Source organism: Molossus molossus, unplaced genomic scaffold (assembly GCF_014108415.1).
Source record: "Molossus molossus isolate mMolMol1 unplaced genomic scaffold, mMolMol1.p scaffold_m16_p_1, whole genome shotgun sequence".
Classification (NCBI taxonomy): Eukaryota; Metazoa; Chordata; class Mammalia; order Chiroptera; family Molossidae; genus Molossus; species Molossus molossus.
This window is the reverse complement of record NW_023425344.1, coordinates 224,332,683-224,356,510: the sequence shown is the minus strand read 5'-3', so window position 1 is coordinate 224,356,510 and position 23,828 is coordinate 224,332,683. Positions and strand designations below refer to the sequence as shown.

Genomic DNA, 23,828 nt, shown 5'->3' with positions numbered 1-23,828 from the left:
ACTTACAGTGAATCATTGGTGGTGTCCCTTCTCTCTGTCACATTTATGGCCTTTTCTCATTAACCAGAACCTCATTACCATGTAAATCTAGGCTCCCCTGCTCTGGATTCAATGCTTTTAACTCTCATTACTACAGTCTCTTATCACTGTTATAATTGCCTACAAGTCCCTCCTACACCTCCCCACCCCCAACACCTTTTTGCTTTGGCAGGCTGCTCAACTGAGGCTTTATAGCAAATTGCCACATTACATTTCTTTTAGCTTTGAATCATCCATTCAACAATTTACAAGTTTCCCCTTCTTCTGAAAGTATCAAACGTTCACTGAATCTAGCACAGCACCAGCCAGCCCTTTGCTATCTCAAGGCTCCCATACATTTAACAGCAGAAAACAGTGACCATTTTTCCCATTCCTACTTCCTACGGAGCTTCCAAAAATACACTACAGCAAAAAAACAAAACAAAAACAAAAACAAAAAAACACAAACAGGGAAAGTTTTTCTTTTCAAACACATACGTGGCTACAGCCAAGAAAATCTGCTTTCTATATATAACATAGCCAGTATCTCTCAGCATTCACAAAGATTTCCCCAAACACTTTTCTTCTTATGCTCTATGCCAGGGTTTCTCAATCCTGACACTACAGGAACTGTTAGCCAGATAATTCTATGTTGTGGGGGTTGTGCCGTCCACTGCAGGATGTTTAACAGCATCTGTGGCTTTTATCCACTAGATACCAGTAGCATTCCCCCCGTGGGGACAAGCAAAGTATTTCCAGGCATTGCGAAATGTCCACTAGTTGAAACACTTTGCTCTATGGCCAACTTAACCTATGGTCTTAAAACCCTGTTCACAACTCTTTATCTCCAGGAAGCTGCTAATAATTAATCCCTTTGGCACTACATTTATCTAGCTCGATCTCCTACGTGTTATTTATAAGGATTTCATCCATTTTGTTTTTCCCAACTTCAATATATACATCTTGATGGCAAAGGCAGTGTTATCTTTTTACAATATCCTCACTGTGTTTTAAGTGGCATATTTTTTATACAATGATGTCATCACTAAGCTTCCAAAACATACACACTGGTATATAAATAACTAATAGTTAACCAATAAATAACTGCATTAAAATCATAATATTCAAAATAAAATTTTAAAATAAAACAATAAAAAATGGCACCACCAGATTATGACGGTGGTGAGTAAAGGAAGTGATCATATATAGCTAACTAAACTTCACGGTGTCCATGTTTGTTTAACAAAGGACTACCAAAGAAGAGATTCACTATGGGACAGCAAACGTATTTTGCCATATTTTTCAACAAAATTCATTTTTCTGATTTGTGTAGCAACTTAATCTAAAAACACATCGTTTTATAAAAATAAAGGAAAACCTACCACATCATGTGGGTAAAATCGAACTGAGGTAGAACTGGATACATGAGAATCTGTGTCACTAAAATAAAATGAAAAAGACTTTAGGGAATAAACAACTTGCCAGGTAATAGGAAAAATAAATAAATCCTTTTACAACTAGATGATATTTACAATGTCTTTACTTTTCTATGTCAACTTCAAAATGCAAAATATCATTTTTCTAGAGCTGTGATTAAGAACATAGCCTCTGCCCAGCCAGTGTGACTCAGTGGACTGAGAGGTCCTGGTTCGATTCCCAGTCAGGGTACACGTCTGGGTTGAGGGCTTATCCCCAGAAGGAGGTGTGGAGGAGACAGCTGATCGATGTTTCTCTCTCACATCGATGTCTCTCTCTCTTCTTTCCTCTCTAAAAAAAAACAATGAAAACATATTTAAACAAAAAAAAAGAACATGGCCTCTGAGTCAGAGTATCTACACTCAAATCTCTTCATGAACTGAACGAGACCTTGGATATGTTACCCAACTTTTTATACTTCAGTTTTCCTCATCGGTAACACAGGATAGTAGTACTTTTATCACAAGGTTCTTGGGAAAAGTGCTTAAGAAAACAATTAACATATTGCCTGGAATCACAATGAATTTAGCTAAAATAGCCTAGAACAGGACAATTCAGTCTCCACAGTTCAGTCAAGGTTAGATTTCAAAACTTGAGACCTTACCAATTTATGGTGTAAGAAATTGTTTTTGTCTTAATTAAACATAATTGTTCCCCTTGTTCCATTCTCCTATTGTTTCTACTGCTACCAAAACATCTAACATACCAATTTAAATTTTTTTTTAATCCTCACCTGAGGATATTTTTCCATTGACTTTTTTTCAGATAGAGTAGGAGGGAGGGAGAGACACGTCGACTGGCTGCCTCCCGCACAGCCCCAAACAGGGCTGGGGATCAAACCTGCGACTCTTTTGTCAGAGGGCCAATGCTCTAACCGCTGAGCCAAACCAGTTAGGGCCAATTTGACATGAATTATTAACTGGACTAAAGGAGCTTAAAGGGTATAGTTTTCTAAATGTTCTCTTTTCAGTAGATAAGTGACTTTTCATCTACATGACTGCAAGATCCTATTGCTTTATTTTAATTTTTATCCTCACCCAAGGACATTTTTGCATTTATCTTCATAGATAGAGCAGGAGGGAGGGAAGGAAGAAGAGAAAGAGAAAAACATAGATGTAAGAGAGACACACTGACTGGCTGCCACCCATCTGACCCCAACCGGGGCCAGGGACAAAGTGCAACCTAGGTAGTGGGAACCGAACCCGCAGGTCTCTCTGGTTCAGGGTCGAAGCTCTAACAACTGAGCAAAACTGGCCAGGGTGATCCTATTGCTTTAAATAACACCTCAAAACTTAAAAAAACTAAGTGAATTGTCCATAGATGTGCAACATTTAAATAGGTGTATCCAGCCCTGGCTAGTCGGCTCAGAGGTTAGAGCGTGGGCTGGCAGACCAAAGAGTCACGGGTTGGATTGCAGTCAAAGGCACGTAACTCGGTTGCGGTTCAGTCCCAGATCAGGTTGGGGTCCTGCGGGAGGCAACCAGTGGATGTGTCTCTCTCACATCAATGTTTCTCTTTCTCTCTCTCTCTTCCACTCTATCTGAAGATAAATGGAAAAATATCTTTTAAAAAAATAAATTAAAAATATATAATAATAAATAATAATAAATTTAAAATAATAAATAATAAATAAATAGGTGTGTCTATTAGTAAATGGAAATCCTACAAGAAGCAAATGACCCTAATGAAAACTGAATTAATCAATCAATAATGGATTTCAAAGCAACTTGCACAGATGAACAAGATTAAAATTTTACAAAAAATTTTAACACATTCTAAACAATAATTATGTCATATGATCAAGATTTCTATTTCTTATTTGTATTTTTAACTTCATTGTTATCTTATATAATTCCTTCCTAAGGGAAGGTGAAGAAAGAAACTAAATGTAACATATGATCCATAATTTAAGAAATTCCTTCTTCTTATAGCTGGTACACAAATTTTAAAACAAAATGAAAACTGATCATAAGATATTTGACCAAATCCTTACGAGGAAATTAAAATTTTAAATTACACACAAGAAAAAGAGGACTGATGGGCCTGAACTTAGTTGTGTAAATATTTTACATCACATATTTATCAAGAAATCTACAGTTAAATTTTCAACTGTGCAAACTACTGTCCCATTATAAGATCAACAGAAAATGTTTATTTAATTTTTAAAAACACAGAATAGCCTTGTGTTTGAAGAACAATGCTTTCTTTTTTCCATAGCACAAATTCTACTTTAACTTTCTAGAGACAGATACACTATGAAAAATTATTTAAGCCAATATAAATAAATGTTTTTCAAACAACATTTATATATAAAGGCTTAAAAACTTTGAACAGACCAAATATATGCAAGTACACACATTCTCCTAAAATGATCTCACACATACCAGATATTGGATGCTCTTCTTGCTGCTGGTTCAAAATTCACAAGTGACATATCACAGCCACCAGTCTCATAAAGCGTAGAAGAGAACTTACCTAGCAAATAAATGATTTTTTAAAAAAGTCATTAGAATAATCAGAATTTTCCTTCAAGAAACACTAAATTTTAAACTTGTTACAATTTAAGAAAATGTACTATAAACTTTTTCCAATATATTTTAAAAGAAATAATTGGCATGTAATTCAGCACATGAATGGAAAAAGGAATGCTAAACAGTGGGGCAAAATGTCAACATACATAATCAGGTATTCAAAGTAAGGGTCTGAAGTCAGCTTTGCAATACCAGTCTCCTCTTTTCTCCTCCCAGAACATTCTCAAGTAATCACATAAATAAATGTAATGTCGTTTGAAAGCCACATGACTATATGCAAGTAGTGTGGCCGTTTGGAAAGCTGCTTAAGATTTTAGACAGCTCAAAAAAAAAAGATTTTAGATAGCTCAAACTGCAAAACAACAAATTTGTGTGATTACCTTCAGAGTTGTGTTTGTTTGGTATGTTTTTAGAAAAAATGAAGACTGTCAAAATGGATATAAGGATAAAGTATAATAATGCTGGTAACTAAATTACAGTATTTAATGAACATTACTAGTCATATGAAAAAATTTAGGAACACCATTTGCTGTAGCCAAATATCACTACTAAACTGATAAAAGGTTCAGAAATTATGTTGGTTGCAAAGAAATACAGGTTAAGAATCTCTTAAAATGAACTTTATAAGATAGTATTATTTCTGGTAATGGAATTTTAAAAATCTGAATACTGTCTGAAATTCATTCTCTTCCTTGACAATCTATGGTAGTCCTTATCAATGCTGAGTTAGGGAGCATAAATGAATGAATAGAAATTTCCAGTTGGGCAATTAGAAGAGGTACACATCTTTAAAACCATGCAGGTTTTTTTTGAAGATTTATGAGGTTTTTGTGTACTAGCTGGAATTACTGAGGCTGTGAATAGGAAGAGCCTTAAAGGGCAATTTCACCTTCATGGCAGATTTCTCCTCCATGACTACAAAGAAAATAGCATACAATAAGGATTTTTATTTAAGTGAAATCCTTGAAAAATTACAATAAAAGACCTCCATAATTTAAGAATTTGCAGAACATTTCAACAATTACTTCATTATTTAAAAGAACTAGAATCAGGGGGAAAAAAAGTATTTAATAGGATTATTTGAGTACTTTCTAAGGATCAGACAAAACATACAAACATTTTATTATAGTGTTTTCTGTAGTAGCAATTTTTTGTCAGAATAATATACTCCTGCAATAAGAAAAAAAGCATTCTGGAAAATGCCCAGTTCATTTGCTGTTTTTCAAGGAAGAATTATTCAACATGCGGATTATCTAAAACTGCTGTTAGGCATGAGTCATTCACTCTTAGCACCTCTAACAGAAAATCAGAGTAATAAACAAAAATAAAATTATACAAGCTGTCAACTTGGCTACTTCTTACATGTATTACTGATAAATTTTTTTGAAGTGGTTTGGTGAGATGCAGACATTGTTAGTGAAGAAAAAAAATTGAACAAAAATACTGACTTGACTGAGATTTAAAAATTATTTTTAAATTGCAGTTTTTTATGCTCTGCTCTTTCCTTACTCATCGTGGATAATCAAAGATTGGTATGCTACTATAATTAACTTACATTAACAAAAAAATACCTTATCAAAATTATAGACTGTATAAATACAGAAGAATTATAAATCCATATTAAATAGCTGAACTACTATTCACAGTAAACTACTGAATGAGAAATCCAATAAGAACGGATACATAAATATATTTATATCAGATAATTTGTGTGCATTTTAGAAATAAGTTAATTTTCTACTCAGTAGTATTTATATTATTAAAGTATATTATGATGTTTAAGTATTCCATGAGATTTACAGTAACTTAAGTCCTGTTCTTTGGACAATGAATATTTATATGCAACTAAAATCAACTAAAGATATTACTCTTTGTAAATTTCAAGTGGAAAAGTAAAAGAATATTATGTCACTATACAACTGTCTTTTATGTATAGATGGCTAATATAAAACTTCTACAGAAATAGTTGTATTTTAAATAAATACAAACATAAAAATAAAGCATGTCCCCCAAAAAGCTTTTTAGAAAAAAAAAAATTGGACAATTGAGCAGTTTTATTATTACATAAATCTACAACTCTGAATGCTTTCATCAAACCAGTGACTAAATAATAACTCAGAAATTTAAACAGAAGCATAAAACATGTCTAAGAAAAGAGCAGCTATAATTTTAACAAATGTGCACAACTTCAATAATACTTTTATTTTTTTCCTAAGAAGCTTTTGTCTGCCTACTAACTTTAAAAACATGTTCAGGTTCCTAAAAATATACATGGCACATGTCAGAACAAACTATCCTATTAAGGCTTCATGGTGTGTTCCCAAGTTTACTCCACAGAAAGAACAGAGTCTATGTCCCCTTATATCTTTGGCTGGGCAACTGAGAGCACTTCAGAAGTAACAAGTTTTATTCAGAAGATAAGCAACTCAGAGAAAAAAAATTACACTAAAAATATTTAGCTTAAGGCCTCAGCAAAAACATAGTAACATTTTAATGTATTAATATGATAATTTAAAGGCATTTTCAAAAATAACCAGAACAGAAATAAGTATATATTGCTTCAATTTATAAAGATGCAGAATATCTTAAATTTGTCCAAATCTTCTTAGCATGCACAACAAATTCACATATATCTCATTTGAGATTAAAACAATGATCATAGTTAACCTTTGGATCCAAAGAAAAAGGGACCTTATTAATAACCTTATCTTAACATCATTCTTCAATTTAAATATTATTTCTAATAATCATGAATTGGAAAGTAGAACATCAATGTAATATGTCCTCTTCACATGATTTATGATTATAAACTGTCATCTTACCATAATTCAACTCCCAGGTCACAGTTAATTATATCTAATAGAATGGCTCTGTCACAATTTAAATAAATACATAAATAAATTTCTGACAAAATAAACAAGATGGAGGCTAAAATCTCAAACTTAATGATACTGGCTATGACACAGCATCTCCAGAGATTAAAAAATTAAGGTATCTGGTATTTCTTAGTTTTGAATATTCAATAACTACTATTGTCTATAAAAATTAAATTAAATTATACAAAACCATTTTTTTGAGGTAGGAGAATTTCTACCATAGGTCAATTTATAAATGATGATCAACAGAAAGGTAGTAAGTAAAACTGGATACTGACTTAAGAAACAAGGACACTTGAAGCATGTACCTGAAGGCATAAACGGTACAACAGACAAATTCAAATAAACACCAGCAAAAAACTGATTAAAAAAAACATGAGGAACGAATGGGATTCTCTAACTTGTCCTATCAATAAAAATCCTCACCACATGACACAAAGTTAAATGTGTCAAGACTGTAAGACTAGTGCTAGCCCATGAAAACCCAACTATTTGGCTCTTGTTGTCACTGATTTTACCTATGTACCCTAGAAGGAGATGGGTACTAGGCAGACCATCTGTTCAATCTGCGTCCTCCAAACCTAATCTTGACACACTGTCTTAACTGGCTGCACTTTCCTAGTATTATTCTTAGGACAGATAGGGTGATGAGAAAAAAGAGATACAAGGGAGTCAATTTATAAAGTGTTTTTTAGAAGGCTGTTAAAGGACCACATACAACTATCTATATGACTAACTTATGTACTCTACAAAAAGTACTTATTTCTGAATGGTGGTAAGTACTGAATATATTATTATACTTTTGAGAGAAGGCCTTTAAAATTCGTTCCAAATTCTTGCACAGCGTTCCTCTTATTATCATGAGTGGTGACTATGAGTCTCTGAGGAAACAGGAGTTTTCACTCTGACAGAAATGACTCATTTTATTGCTGCTTATAGGTTAAAGGACTTTCTCCCTAGATGAGAACGCAGGAAATGTCCTGTGAAAGGCCAAATGAATATCTAGGCTTTGTGGGCAGATGGTCTCTACTGGAACAACTGAGTCTGCCACTGCAGCACGAAAGCAGCCACAGTAAAGACATAACATAAATATATACTTGTGTTACTTATTTTATTTTCAAAACAAGCATCAAGCTGGATTTGGCCCTAAAGCTGTAGCTTGCCAACCCCTGTCCTAGACTAAAGTCTCAGGCTTATAAAACTGCTTTAACTCTAGTGCTGCAATGGAAATCAAGTCACTTATGCTACTGTTAATTGAAAGGTTCAATACTGAGAACCAGCTCTTCTCTTCCTGGAATGTGCAACACTGTGCTCACTCTTTAAAACAGAATAAGGAAAGGGCAAGTACAAGAACAAAGAAGTTGTACAGAAGAGAGCTTTTGAGGACTGGTAAGGAAAGACAGTACATCTACTGCTTGGCAACAATGTAAGATTTACTTCCTGATATATTTACTGACATGGCCATTGTTCTTTATTTCTGACCTAACAGGAGACACTTCACTTCACTGTTAAGTCTTCACTCTCATTGTCTAATCCTCAGATCAAAAGACCATCCAAAAGTGAAGGTACAAGTTCATATTCTGCTATGATTTCATCTTCTGCTCACATTTTATCTTGGTTAAATAATCCATAACAATGATATGGGTGCCATCATAACTGATAAATAAACAAAAAAGGCAAGCCACAGAATGGGAGAAAACATTTATAATTTGTATCTTACAAATTAGTTGTATCTACAATATTAAAAGAACTCTTACACCTCAGTGATAAGACAAACAACCCAGTTTTAAAAGTGAGTAAATGATCTGGATGCAATTCACAAAAGAAGATTTATGCATAGCCAATAAGCACATCAAAAGATGCTCATCATCCTTAGTCATAAGTGAAGTGTAAATTTAAACCACAATGAGATACCATTATACATCCATTAAGGGCTAAAACTTAAAAGGCTGATAATAGCAAATGTCAGCAAGAATAGTATCAATGGGAATTTGCACACATTGCTGGTACGTATGTAAAACCACTTTTGCTAAAAGTTTAGAAGTTTTATTCACAATAGCCAAAAACTGGAAACAATGCAAACATCTATTAACAGATGAATGGATACACAATATACAGTATGCTCACACAATGGAATAATACTCAGCAACAACAAGGAACTAGAACACATGCAACATCATGATGACTCTCAAAAGTATCCTGTGAAGCTGAAACCAAATACAAAGGCCACAAATTGTATAATTGTATTTATATGAACTTCTTGGAGAGGAAAAACCATAATGACATAAAGTACACGGCGGCTGCCTTAGGCCAGAGGTGTAGGAGGGATGAGCGGCAACAAGCACAGAAAGAATTTTTTGAAGATAATGGAAATGCTCTGTATCTTGATTGTGGTATTTCACAGGTATGCACATCTGTCAAAACTCATCAAATTGTACATGTTAAATGGATGCAATTTATCATACCTAAATAATGTATCAATAAAATTGATTTAAAAACAAAGAAAAAAAGACTGGTCAGGTAAGAACAGAAGCAAATGGGTGAGTGTAAGATAGCATGTAATCAGTGAAATTTCCACAAGATAACAATCAAGATTTTTGGAGAGTGAGTGATATTTGTTGTTTTGTTTTTGTGTTTCATTAAAAAAAATACTACATCCGAAGATTCAAAAGTAGTATATAAATGAAGAAAGTTCGACACTCCCCAGGAACAGCCACTGCAAAGAGCAGTTATCTGTGTTCTTCCAAACAAGTTTAAAACACATTTTGATCCAAGACAAATATATACACTTTCTAAAATTTACTTCTTTTGCTTATGAAATAGCTTAGCTATTCATGTCAATAATACAGATGTATCAAGTTCTGAATATTACACTATGTTGATGTACTATCATTTCTTTCAGGGTTCTCTAAACAAACATTTAGGTTATTTAAAGTTTGCGAAATTACAATGAATATCCATGTACATATATCTTTGCATGCTTATAAAATTTATGGATCAAAATTTGGTCTATATATTTTTTTTTAATCCTCACCCTCACCCAGGGACATTTTTACATTTTTGTTCAGGTAGAGTGGGAGGGAAAGAGAGGAAGAGAGAGAGAGAGAGAAACATTGACGTGAAAGGGACATATCGAGTGGCTGCCTCCTGGGGCCAGGGACAAACTGCAACCGAGGTACATGCCTTTAGCAGGAACTGAACCTGGGTCTCCCTGGACCGCAAGGCCAACACTCCAACTGCTGAGCCAAACCGGCCAAGGCAAAATTTGGTCTATACTTTTAAATTGCCCTCCAAAAACATTCAATCTTTTAGTTGTCTACGTCCCCAGACCCTTCCCAACAATAAATATCGTTCAACAGATAAAAAATATCATATTCAACAGATAAAAATATCCCAATCCTATTTTTTTTAATCCTCACCCAAGGATATTTTTCCATTTATCTTCAGATACAGTGAGAGGAAGGGGGATGGGGGGAGAAACATCGATGCAAGGAGACACATCGATTGGTTGCCTCCCACACGACCCTGACCCAGGGCGGGGACTGAACCGCAACCAAGGTACATGCCCTTGACTGAAATAGAACCCAAGACTCTTTGGTCCTTGGGTCAATGCTCTAACCATTAAGACAAACTGGCCAGGGTCCCAATACTATTTTTAATTTTCAATTTTAAAAATTATGAGCAAAACTGAGCTGTGTGCCTACACTTGCATTTCTTTTTTTAAATTTTTTTTCTTTATTGACTTTTAGAGAGAGAGAGAGAAAGGGAAAGGTAGGAGAAATAGAAATATTGATGAGAGAGAATATCGACTGGCCGCCTCCTGCATGCCTCCCCACTGGAGATCGAACCCACAACCTGGGCGTGTGCCCTGACCAGGAATCAAACCGGTGACCTCTTGGTGCATGGGTTGACACTCAATCACTGAGCCACACCAGCAGGCCACTTTTATTTCTTTAACCTCTCAACTTTACTAGGCGACTATTCATTATATTATTGCAGTGTTTACTGTCTTATTGTGGCAGACTGGCGAGACTGACCTTCAGTATTCTTTCTCTCCTTATTCCTTTTAATAACAGGACTTTCCCCACACTGAATTTCAGCTGGGCATATGTTCACCTAGAAAGACATTTCCCAGCCTCTCTCCTGCTTTAAGTTGCATGTGACATGGGCCCAGGGAAGGTGAGAACCAAACCATCAACTAGGGACAGCAGCCATTAGACTATAATGATAGAAAAGTAAATTCTTTTTTATTTTAGTCACTGATTTGAGGCGGGGAGGGGTGGGTTCCTACATTAAAGAATCTAAACCAACATTCCAACTAATGCTTAACAGTAATCAACTTTAATTTACAATGTTAATGTTAGAAAGCAGATAATTTAAACTAGTGCTCAATGAATTCTTTACAACATAGACTAGCAAGAGATGCATCAGATATCTTAACCAGTCCCTATTGTCTTCTGTTAAATTCCTAAAGCAAAAGTTCCGCCATCCAAAATTTAAAAAAAACTTCCAGTAGTCTATCCACAGTATATAAGAAAAACTTCTGAGCAGTATCTAGAGAATGAGGAATAGATAAAATAAAATGTATCTAGGTTTATTTTTTATTTTATTTTAAATGTTTGTATTGATTTTTTAGAGAGAGAGGAAAAGAGATAGAAACATCGATGCCAGTGAGATACATCAATCGACTGCCTCCAGCATGCACCCCCCCACCTACCCACCCACTGGGGACCGAGCTGGAAACCCTGGCATGTGCCCTGACCGGGAATCAAACCAGGACCTCTCAGTCCATGGGGCAACACTCAATCCACTGAGCCACACTGGCCGGACTCTAGGTTTATTTTTAATTTACAATATTTGTAGGGATAAAACAGACACTCTCAAACCCTCTCAGAGAAAGTGTAAACTGGTACAAGCTTTCCATAAAGCAATTAACAGTATACATCAAAGCCCAATGCTTATTCCCCTCGAATGATGATTGCAATTCAATGTAATTATCCTAAAGAAAAACTCACTGCTGTTCAGAAAAGTTTATATGAAGGATGTTCAGCAGAGTGTGCACTACAAAAGAAAATATCAGGAACCATCCTGAATACTAAAAATGGGGTTAGTTATTAGTTAAATAAATTATGACAAATAATAATTAATTACAATAAGAGTGATAATTACTTATGTAACTGACTTACTATTGCTAGGCACTATGAACAGTTCTAATTGCTTTGCATATATTTTTTTCTTTTTAAATCCTCAGTGGAGGATATTTTTCCATTTACCTTCAGGTAAAGTGGGAGAATGAGAGAGAGGGAGAGGGAAAGAGAGAGAGAGAGAAAAAAAACATCGATGTGAGAGAGACACACCGACTAGTTGCCTCCTGCACAACTCCGACCAGGGCTAGGGAATAACCGCAACTGAGGTACATGCCCTTGACTGGAATCAAACCCAGGACTCATGGGTCCACAGGCCGATGCTCTAACAGCAGAGCAAAACCGGCCAGGGATGCTTTGTATATTTTAATAGATACAATCTTCACCATAAACCTATGAAGTAGGTATCATTATTACACCTTTTGATAAATCAGGATACAAAACTCATACAGTAGCACAAAAGTCACACAGCATAATCCCAACTCTGTTTTAGAAAAATATACATATGAGTAGTATAAAAGGAAGAAAAAAATTATAAAATTTTCATTTTATTTAATAGTGAATATCTCTAAGTGATAAGATTACAGATGACTTCATTTTCATTTTATTTTCCAGTATTTCTTAACTTGTATTTCCATTATAAGAATGGGAAATGTGCATTCTAATTTTATCAAAAGGAAGGGTAAAAAGGATATATCCTCCAACCTCCTTAACCCTTCTTCCTTTTAGATTATAATAAAGCATTTTTATTATTTCAATAGAAACATTTTACTTACATTTATATATATGTTAAGTTGCCCTCCCTTGAAAAACAGAACAAAAAATAAAATTCAGTAGTTTTTCTACTAAAAAATAACAATAGCCCTGGCTAGTGTGGCTCAGTTAGTTGGAGTGTCATCCCATACACTGAAAGGTTGCAGGTTTGATTCCCAGTCAGGGCACATACCCAGGTTTCAGGTTCGATCCCGGGTCGGGGTGCATACAGGGTGCAATTGATCAATGTTTCTCTCTCACATTGATGTTTCTTTCTTTCTTTCTCTCTATCTAAATCAATTTTAAAAATAAATAAGCAATAAAAAAATAACAATAAGGGATAAGATCAAGGTTGCTGCAACAAAATGTAAGTTTTTGTTTAGATGAATAAAAAATGATCAACCACAACACAGAGGCCTGAAATAGACTCTAAGTTCCCTTACAGTTCTCTTAACTGTGTTTACAGTAATAAGAAAAAATATTTATAACGTAGCCCAAAATGCTACAAAGTAGTACATAACACATATACTCTTTTTAAAACACCAGAATAATGCTAATAAAAATCACTAAAGTATAGATCATCTGAGTCTCTGCCTTTTAAAGTGAACTATTTATTTATTTATTTATTTATTTATTTCCTCACCCAAGGACATTTTTGCATTTATCTTCAGATAGAGGAGGGAGAAAGGGAGGGAGAGAGAGAGAGAGAAACATCAATGTGAGAGAGACACATTGAGTAGTTGCCTCCCACACGACCCCTACCTGGGCCAGGGACAAACTGCAACCGAGGTACGAGCCCTTAGCAGGAGCCAAACCCGGGACTCTGGTCCACAGGCCAACACTCTGACGGCCGCTGAACCATACCGGCCAGAGCGAACAATATAAATAAACAAATAATGTAAGAAATTTTAAAGCCTCCAAATCACATTTCTGCAATGCAGCTGCTGTAAACTGCTGAATAAAAAGGGCAACAGAGTACAGTCAGATTTTCTTTAAGTCTTTTTCTAGAGCTGACTATATTTTCAAGTTAATAAATTCTGTAGTAAAGTGATTATCTCAAAGAATACCTTCTTTGTCAAATCTTGTATGGTAATGAAACAAAAGAATACCTTAGAAGAACCAATTCACTTATCACTTTTTAAACCTTTAATATATTATTAAAATTAGAAAAGTCTTACTTCATCAAAGGAACACAACCTATGATATTATTTTATATTTATGTTTTGATAAACATAAAACTCATTGTTTCCTTTTCTTATCTTTAACAGCATTTTTACATGAAAATAAAGTAATTTTGTATATACTTTTTCAAAGCAATGACCCACCACTAATTTCATACACAGAAAAGAACACACATAAATTTTTCTGTTTTGTCTGATCTTATCTGGAACATTTCCTCTGAGAGATTATGTTAAATATTAACTATCAACTACAATAGCATGTTTCATCATTGCATGAATTTATTAGTTTTAGCTTAAAACAGGAATTGGGATTCACCTGACAACTGAGAAGTGATTACTAAATTTTCTAGAAAAAGCTTAATAGATATAAAATAAAATTTTAGGGTTACCTGAATTCAGAGTCTCTTGTGTGACTTATCTGGGCACTAAGCACAGCCTGTTGTATTTAGTAAAACTATAATTTAATTCAGAATATAGTGGGAAATCAACTGCAAATAAACAAATCCAATAAAAGACTGATGAGAAGAAAATTAACCTTTAAGATGTGTTTTGTTTTGTTTTTTAATCCTCACTTGAAGACATTTTTCCTTTTTTTGTTCAGATAGACCAGGGGGGAGAGAGAGGAAGAGAGAGAGAGAAACATCGACATGAAAGGGACACATCGAGTGGCTGCCACCCACATGACCCAACCAGGGATGGGGACAAACTGCAATCGAGTTACATGCCCTTAGCAGGAACTGAACCCGGGTGTCTCTGGACCGCAAGCCGACACTCTTAACCACTGAGCCAAACCAGCTAGGGCTAAGATGTGTATTTTTAAAGAGCAATACTGATTTGAGAAATTCTTTTATAGTAATTTCCTTTTCAAAAATCTTAATTTTAAAAAGTATCCATCACTTGCATCATTTGAACCTTTTTAAAAATAAGTTTGCATGGAAATGAAGTCTATCAATAAGAAAATCACCCAAATTTCTCCAACCAGGTTTTAAATTATACACTTATAATTCAGTTTTACCTGGTAACCTTGAAATGCCAGTCAAAATGCAACAGAGAAATAAGGATTTTCAGTATAGAAAATAAATATGATTATCTACTATGACACCACAGAGTAAAGATACAGAAAATAGTTAAGGAAAACTACCTACAATTTTAATTAAATAATGCCTGACTATAAGTTTCTTTTAATCCAAAAGGGCCATTCCAGTTTAAAAGTAAACACACAGCCCTGGCCAGTTTGGCTCAGCAGTTAGAGCGTCGGCCTGCGGTCCGGAGAGACCCGGGTTCGGTTCCCGCTAAGGGCGCGTACTTCGGTTGCAAGTTTGTCCCCGGCCCTGGTTGGTCGTGCAGGTGGCAGCCACTCGATGTGTCTCTTCACGTCAATGTTTCTCTCTCTCTCTCCCTTTCTCTCTCTCTCTCTCCCACTCTATCTGTACAAAAAATGGAAAAATATCCTCGGGTGAGGATAAAAAAAATAAATAAATAAAAGTAAACACACAATTATTACATATATGTGCACATATACAAACATTTATATGCATTCAAACATACATACGTATAAATGTTTATATGTAAGTTTGAGTGAGCATAAGTATATGAGTACTTTACATAAATGTATTATGTATATATATACATTTTCAAACATAAATATTGTACATTTAAAATTTTTCAATTAAAGCAGCTAAATTTGGAAGGGGCAATTTTGATAAATACCCCTACATTTAGGGAATATCTTGTCTAACTTTAACATATATAATACCCAAATTCATTCACACAAAATTATCTTACTATTATTGTTAACTGAAATCATGTAGAAAATTAAACTATGAAACAAAAATATTCTAGTATACAATATTATAAAAATCAATGTCTCTCCCAATTCCTTTAGGTTCAGGTACAGTTCATTTTCAGAATCTTTTTTGGCCCACTTTATGTGCTATGGAACAGATATACACTGTGCGCTGCCTGCTTGTGTTATTACCATGCATTCAATTTGACAGCATTCAGCTAACCACAGGCCAAGAACTAGCTACCAGAAGGCAGCTGTCATGAAAGATAAAATCCAAATTTCAAGAGAATATCCTGAATATTCACCAGTAGATGCTAAAGTTATCTGTAATCAGAAAAGCCTTTTTATCTTCAGAACTGTCAAGATGGCCCATACATACATATTTTCAATAACATGCATGTGCATTTAGGGTGAGACTTTACAATTAAAACTTGCTTAGCAAGTTTTTTGAGCAATCTAAGTTTCATAGAAGAAAATAATTTACTGTTTCATTTTATGCTTGATTTGACAAAAGTCTAAAATCCAAATGGATCAAAACTAACTAAGCCTTTCTACTTTAGCTAATCTACTTCCATAAGCCCAGTGGGAATGGTGATGGTGACTGTAATTTTAGAGGCAAAAACCTATAAGTCCTCTGTTCACAGGAACTTTGGTTAACCCGAGAGAAGAATCAATAAAGAGGTTATTAACTGAATATACTTGCGACTAAAAAAGTATCATTATTTTAAGTCAAAGCAAATAACTAAATTGAAGTCTACCTTACTCTCTCTCAAACAACCTCTTTATGGGTTCTCTTGCTTCAAATTATAAACTCAGAAGCAAAAGTGTTCTAAAATTAAAATGGTTTGTTGTCCTCTCATTTTATTTAGAAATCACCATACAGTCCGGCCAGTGTGGCTCAGTGGTTGAGAATTGACCTATGCACCAAGAGGTCACTGGTTCAATTCCCAGTCAGGACACATGCCTGGGATGTGGGCCAAATTCCAAGTGGGGTCATGCAGGAGGCGACCAATCGATGTTCTCTCTCATCGATGTTTCTATCTCTCTCCCCCTCTCACTTCCTCTCTTTCTGAAATCAATAAAGGAAATAAAAAATACAAATCACTATACATTCTAATGTTATAAATATCTTAGACAACCATTTTCAAGCTTCTATAAGATATACTAAAGATGATTTTCATCAGTATGCATATCTAATATTGATTAATATCTCTCTGTAATAAATATCACTACAAAATGGAAAGAAAAAATAAACTGCATTTAGAATTTTATTATACCTAATTTGGACACCTTACGCCACATATCCTTCTAGTCTAAGTATCAACTGGATTATCACCTTTATAAACGAAAGAGTTACAATATGGATAAACAAAATCACAATGAACAAATGGAATCCTTTTAAATGTGTACTTTTTAATAACAAGAGTTTCATTATATTTACTTAAATTGTTACTAGGCTATATTCAGAGCACAAGAAAGTGAAATTGTACAGAGAAATAGTAACCTAAATAGTATAAAATACTGCCAGTAAGGCACGAAACTGGTATTCGAGTGGATATGTATTATTAAGGTTTAAAACTATACCACCTCTCTGAGAATTAACTATTTAACAACAAACATACTTATAGATGTGTTAACACAAAAAGAAAAACTTTATAAAGTTATTATTTGATATTAGTATAGAGCCATAATGTCTCAGAGTACTGCCTTTAGAATTACAATAAGTCCTACTTCAAATGGTGAACATGGAAGTGAAATACAGAATACCTGAAAGAAAGATTCTATCATAACAGACCATTAGAAAGAAATTTTGCCTTTCGTGCAGCGCATTCAGAGAATTTTAAAAAATTAAGGCTTAATCAAAATAACTTAAAAAAAAATCAACATTTCCCCACATCGTACAAATGCCAAGGAATAACAGAACTACCCAAACCGCTATAAGAGAACACTAAAGCATGAACATTTATTAATCGTTTTAACTGCCTATGAATAACAGACATGCTCAAAAGAGAGAATAACAGTTGAGAGAAACAGAAAAGGGAAAAGCAAAAGTCAATTGTTCCTTACACACAGGGCAAATCCTATCAAAAGTGCCCTTCTGCATAGTTCCAAAATGAAGCTATCTCAAGAAAGAACTGCAATCATTGTTACCCATTATCTGCTGCATTAAAGTTTCTATCACCAAGATTACATAAGGCCTGCATACCAAGTTCATCGTGCAAACTGCTGCCGGCTACAGCAGATGCATTGTCATGTGATGCTTCTAAGTGGACACTCCCATTTCTCACCAGCAAGGAGGCACTAGCACTGAGCACTGCAGCCTGGGAAGGGGGGCGGGACTGGACTTTGACCTGGGCTGTGGACTGCTGGCCTTGCTGCCCATCTTGAAGGCTAGGAAAAAACATGGATTGGGGAGACATTACAGGGAAGAAAAGAGAAAACAACAGCTAGAATGAAGTCAATATAGAAAAAACTGATTTAAAAAAAAAACAAAAAACTTTTCAATGTAACCTAAGAACCAACAAACTTTGTAATAATATACAGATTAGACTACCGACTTAAATCTTCTGGTCCTTAGAAATCTGATTTATAGTGATGAGCACAGTAAACATTTCATGTATATGTAAGTTAATCGATCTGTAACTTTTTCCACCTCAAACCAAAAAAAGTTCTAGTATAAGGAAAGAGAAAGCAGCAAAGAAGAACCACAACTATATAAAATATATGTGGCTTATAGCTGTTCCCAATTAAATCCTATTTTTCATTTAAATACATACTTTTATTTATAATTTTGTAATACTGATTCTAGAGTTGTTCTTTCAAACATTCTAACATCTCAAATTCACAATAAAACCACAAAATTTCTATGCACCTGAAAACCAAAAGAGCTTTATGAAATTCAACCAAGATGACAATTTGGAATTAAAAAAAAAAAAATTACAAACTAGTGCAAGAGAACCTGAATAACAAACACCAAATCAACCAAGTGAATTAATGACCACTGAGACACCAGAAGTATAATTAATACAAGATACAGAGTCTTTTCTATGAAAAGCCTATATATTTCTGAAATAAGGCCACAGACTTTATATATAAGGTGTTAGTTAATAATTATGTTCCCTTAAATTTTGTTAGTACCTTCCCAATCCATATATCATGATGTTATTAATAAGAACCCATTACTTTTAAAAATCTTAGAAATAATTTGGAAACTAGTAATTTCTCAAGGGATATTACAGTCTTTTCTCAATTATATAACATTCTAAAAATACTTAGTATTTTGTGCTTATACATTTATTATTTATTAAAATTATTTATAAAAATTGTTATCTAAAATTAAGAAATATTAATTCATTTTATATTTTTAGTTATTTTAAAACACTGAATTTTAATATTCATAATATAATACTCAAATTTAAACTGATGAAACTCATGTAAACATTTTGAGTATAATTATTATATGTCGTTCTCTACGTTATGTTCAATTCATTACGGCATTCTGTTACTAAAATCATTAGATCTTTCAGGAAAAATAAAGAAGCATATTACTTAGGGTAGTCTCCTTCAGTTTACTGTTTGCATGATTATCAACTTTTCTCTAATCCTTTTAATTAATGCAATGGTTTCTCTGATGCCTATAAAATAAACTCATCTGCAGCAGATTATGAAGAGAGCTATAACTTGAATCAACCTTGAAATTAAAAACTACGTAGAAAATATTGCATATATTGCTTAAGTCTACATTTATGGCAATAGAATACAGTCTGGAACTACACTGCCTGTTTCAGTAGCCACATATGATAACTTAAAATAACTAAAATTTTATTTCCTCAGTCCCACCAATCATATTTCAGGTGTTTAACAGTCATTTAAAGTGGCTAGTGGCTACCACAGCTAAAAGGTACCAGAGTGGGTAGAAGTTAATAGTGTCTACCATACTGGACAGTGTAGATTACAGAATATTCCCATCACCACAGAAAGTTCTATTCACCACCACGACCTGGAATATTCATACTCCAGGCTTCTTTTATAGCCAATGAAAAGTATACACTCTAAGTAGAGCATAGGAATGTATGCAACATACAAAAATACCAAGTCTGCAAAGTGTTGACTTGTCAATGCTTACTGGCATTTGTTAAGCCGTAACTATAAAAGTATTAATTTAATAACTTCTTTGGCATAGCATTTTTGTACAATAAACATAAATCAAGAGTGATCTTGAGAACTAATAAAATCAAATATGTTTGTATCTTCTATACATATCTGAAGTATGAATTTAGCCACAAACCTTACCAAAATGACCAAATTTCACAGGGGAGAGAATTCCGCAGAAAAAATATTTAAGTAGTTCAAGTACTATGTCCCATCAGATTCAGAAGACAAAAGAATTTTATAGAATATGTACTACACAAATTTTGCTATCAATTTTTTCCACTTAAAGTAATGAACAAAGGTGCTATAAGGCAGTTGGATGTATTTTAATGTGAACATGAGAATACACTAATCTTCAAAAAGGTTTTTCAAAATATCAGGTGATACATGAACACCCCAGAATAAACAAAGTAAGTTAGCCAAAATCTAGTGGTTATTTGTAAATGTCAAGTTTTTGAACATTAAAAGCTAGTCATCAAATGTTCACGTCCCTTGAATTCTTATTTCCAAAATCCTTCTACAACAAAAAGCTTGTAATTTTTCGCAGAAATTGTTAGGAAAACTGTTCCTGCAGGGTTGTACTTTACCTTAAGCTAATAATTGACAAGAATTAATCTTTTCCAGGGTACAATTATATATCAAAACTACCAGTTTGAGAAAAGATAGCAACTGTTTTACAACACAGCAAAAGGAAAGGTAGAAAGTTAGGTCTTTATTTATTGGCTATCAATAGCATCACTGACATGCAATCTCACTAATATCTCCAATTTAAATGACAAAAAATATAGTTAGTATTTTCTTCCTCTGTACCACTTATTTAGTATTTGATGTATTCTGACTTAACTGTTAGTTATCTTTGTATGTGTCTCCTCAACTAAAAAGTAAACTCAAAGAGTTTGACACTTTATTCCTATGAATCTCCAGATTCCAGAGAACACTAAGGTCTTGAACACAGAACACAAACAATACTTAGTGGATCCATTCCTGAGCACAACAAAATGATCCCTAGGAATTTGTAATCATGGACTCTCAGTTATTGCTATGAACTTATTTCATTACAAACCTTTCAATATTATGGTATTTTAAAAAATAAATCTAAGGCTACACTAAACCTTTTGTCTCTTGTGCACTAATAATTTCTTTTCATTCCATCCCATTACCTACATTTCTCAAAAATATCACAATTAACCCTGGCTGGTTTGGCTCAGCGGTTCGAGCGTCGGCCTGCGGTCCTGAGAGACCCGGGTTTGGTTCCCGCTAAGGGCGCGTACCTCGGTTGCAGTTTGTCCCCGGCCCTGGTCGGTTGTGCGGGTGGCAGCCACTCGATGTGTTCCTTTCACATCGATGTTTCTCTCTCTCTCTCTGTTCCTCTCTCTCCCTCCCACTCTACCTGAACAAAAAATGGAAAAATGTCCTCGGGTGAAGATAAAAAAATATATATATATCACAATTAGGTTGATAAATATAGACATATGGACTCTTAATGGTTACCGTCACAAAATTTTTTAATTTTTGCCTTCGCTTTTATCTCTAGTAACTGGGAAAGACTAGTAAGGGACTACACTAAAACCTACCCTACAAGGCTAACTTAATGAAAAAAAAATACTTTTAAAATTAGTTCTGAACAGGATATTCTAACAAACATAAAAAATTCATGCAAATTTTCTTTGTGAGAAAATTGATGATTCACTCCCAATCCTTGGAGACATGTTTTACCCAGTTGCTTTTCAGATTGTCAATGATTGGAAGTATTCACTAAAGTTTAAAATAAGTTAGATTTTATTAGTTTTCATACTGTAATTGTAATTAAAGTATTATCACATCTACCTACTCTATTTCTTTTTGACAAAATTTTTCAAGTTTTATATGAAGATATCATGCTATATTTACTTTAAGATGAGATTATTATGTAACTCACACTGAGAATTAACATCAATATACTTTACCTGAATATTTTTGCAATTTAAAAAGATTATTTTATTAAATTGGTGTTCCTTCTAAATCCTCACAGCTAAATGCTTATTTCATCCGTGATGAGGTCAGCCTATTTAAGATACACACAACCTTCCTACTTGAAATATCCTGGAACCATGACAAAATCGACATGCTGACTACTAGAAGACTACTTTCCAAAAATTCGAATGTGAGCCCTTTATAAATATGATTCCCATTATATTCTCATTTGAATGGTGATGTATTTAAAATCCTATAAAAACATGGTGAAATCCTACATGATTGAGTGGAGTTAAAATACAGTTCTTTAATATTCCACCAGGCAGAGAAAAAAACTAATTTGTCTACATTTGTTTGATAAGTGGGATCCAGCAGACTCTTTTGTGGCAAAGATAGAAAGCATTTTTAAAGACCAAAAAGAGAAGGTTAAAAAAAGAAAGGACTTAGAAATATCAACATGGAGTGAGTAGGAAAACAAAGAAGATACCTATCACAAGTATTATTCAAGGGACAAAAAGAAGAGATTAGAAAACACAAAATAGAAAAAATGAAATGCTGAGCTCTTACTGCAATTTGGTACTGGACCCAAAATCCATAAGCAGAAAAAAAGGTTACTTCAGGGAGCACAGGAAAAGAGGCGGAAAGGAAATAAGAGAGCTCACAAAAAGCAAAGGTGCTCAGAAAAGGTTTCTACATCAAATTTTTTTTATTTTTTTTCCTTTTTTGTTTAATTTTAGAGAGAGAGGAAGGGAGAGGGAGAGAAACATCGATGAGAGAGAACATTAACTGGCCGCCTCCTGCATGCCCCCTACTGGGGATCGGGCCCACAACCTGGGCATGTGCCCTGACCAGGAATCAAACCAGCGACCTCTTGGTGCAGGGGGTTGATGCTCAAACACTGAGCCACACTGGCTGGGCAATCGAATGTTTCTTTTAATTGGTGCCTTCCCATTTTTATATTTTAAATATTGGTTAAACTAATCTATATTCCTTTTTACAGAATTATGTATTGCTGCAGGATTAATTAGGAACATGACCTATGAAAGATGAAGTTCCTGATTATAATGTAAAATAATCGAGTCATAAGTCTCAGAGGAATACAAAATAAATAAGGATTTTACTACTCTTAAGAAAAACATTATTAACAAGGAAGGTGGTTTACCTCTTCCAACCTACCATTCATTCAACAGTAGTTATTTCATCAAATGCTCCTCCCTTTTGAATTTCAAATTTTAAAAAAGGAAACAATTTGGATAACGGTGCTTTTGGACACAAAGACTAATAAAAGTATGTGGCATAATATATGCACTGCTTAAGCAAGCACATGTAAAGTATTTTTGTCTGTATTTGTATTTTTAAAATAAAGCACACATTTTTTAACAAAATTTTATATTTCTAATTCAAGACATAGACTCATTAGATTTGACACAATTGAGAATAAAGTACTAAAATTGTAATGGAACATTATGCCCAATATTATAAGTAGATGCTTTCTTAATTAGGATACTGGAAAAATTTTAATGTTTTTGTTCAGTACACTATAGAGTTTGAGAATTCAACATAGATATGCATTCTAAAATATGTATTTATCCAACTGACCATACTTTACCATAAATTAAGTATTTTAGTTTTCTGTCACTTAGTAGGTCCTGGTGATTATGAAATAAAAATACCAATTTTTAAGCAATACAAAATAAAATATATAGTTTAGTGGAATAAAATAATCAAACTGGTTTCAAGCTGAGGTCAGTTATCTGTTATTCCAACAAGTTTACCACTCATTCTATATTTGTTAATATTAAATACTGTCAAGATGTTTTATTATTATTCATTTAGAGTAGGAAAAAAATTAAAAGCTGACTTAAGGTTTCTATTTACATTTCTAAAACTACCCTAAAGTGATTTTTTGATTGAAAATTGGGTAAACCAATCTGATCATTTTGTTTAAGAGCAACATA

General features: G+C 33.9%; 1 protein-coding gene across 7 annotated transcripts in view; it reads right to left on the bottom strand.

Annotated features, from left to right (window-relative positions):
* PCNX1 (pecanex 1) overlaps window positions 1-23,828 on the bottom strand; it is a 173,481-nt gene that overhangs the window by 79,431 nt on the left and 70,222 nt on the right. For 4 of the 7 annotated variants that reach the window (XM_036269327.1, XM_036269486.1, XM_036269573.1 and 1 more), the window contains exons 8-10: window positions 17,972-18,156; window positions 3,879-3,969; window positions 1,401-1,458 (exon numbers count right to left, since the gene is read on the bottom strand). The exons of 1 other annotated variant lie outside the window; for it this stretch is intronic. In XM_036269327.1, coding sequence (XP_036125220.1) covers window positions 1,401-1,458; window positions 3,879-3,969; window positions 17,972-18,156 — 334 coding nt within the window. The remainder of the gene's footprint in view (window positions 1-1,400; window positions 1,459-3,878; window positions 3,970-17,971; window positions 18,157-23,828) is intronic. 2 more of the 7 variants (XM_036269713.1, XM_036269651.1) reach the window with 1 other exon arrangement.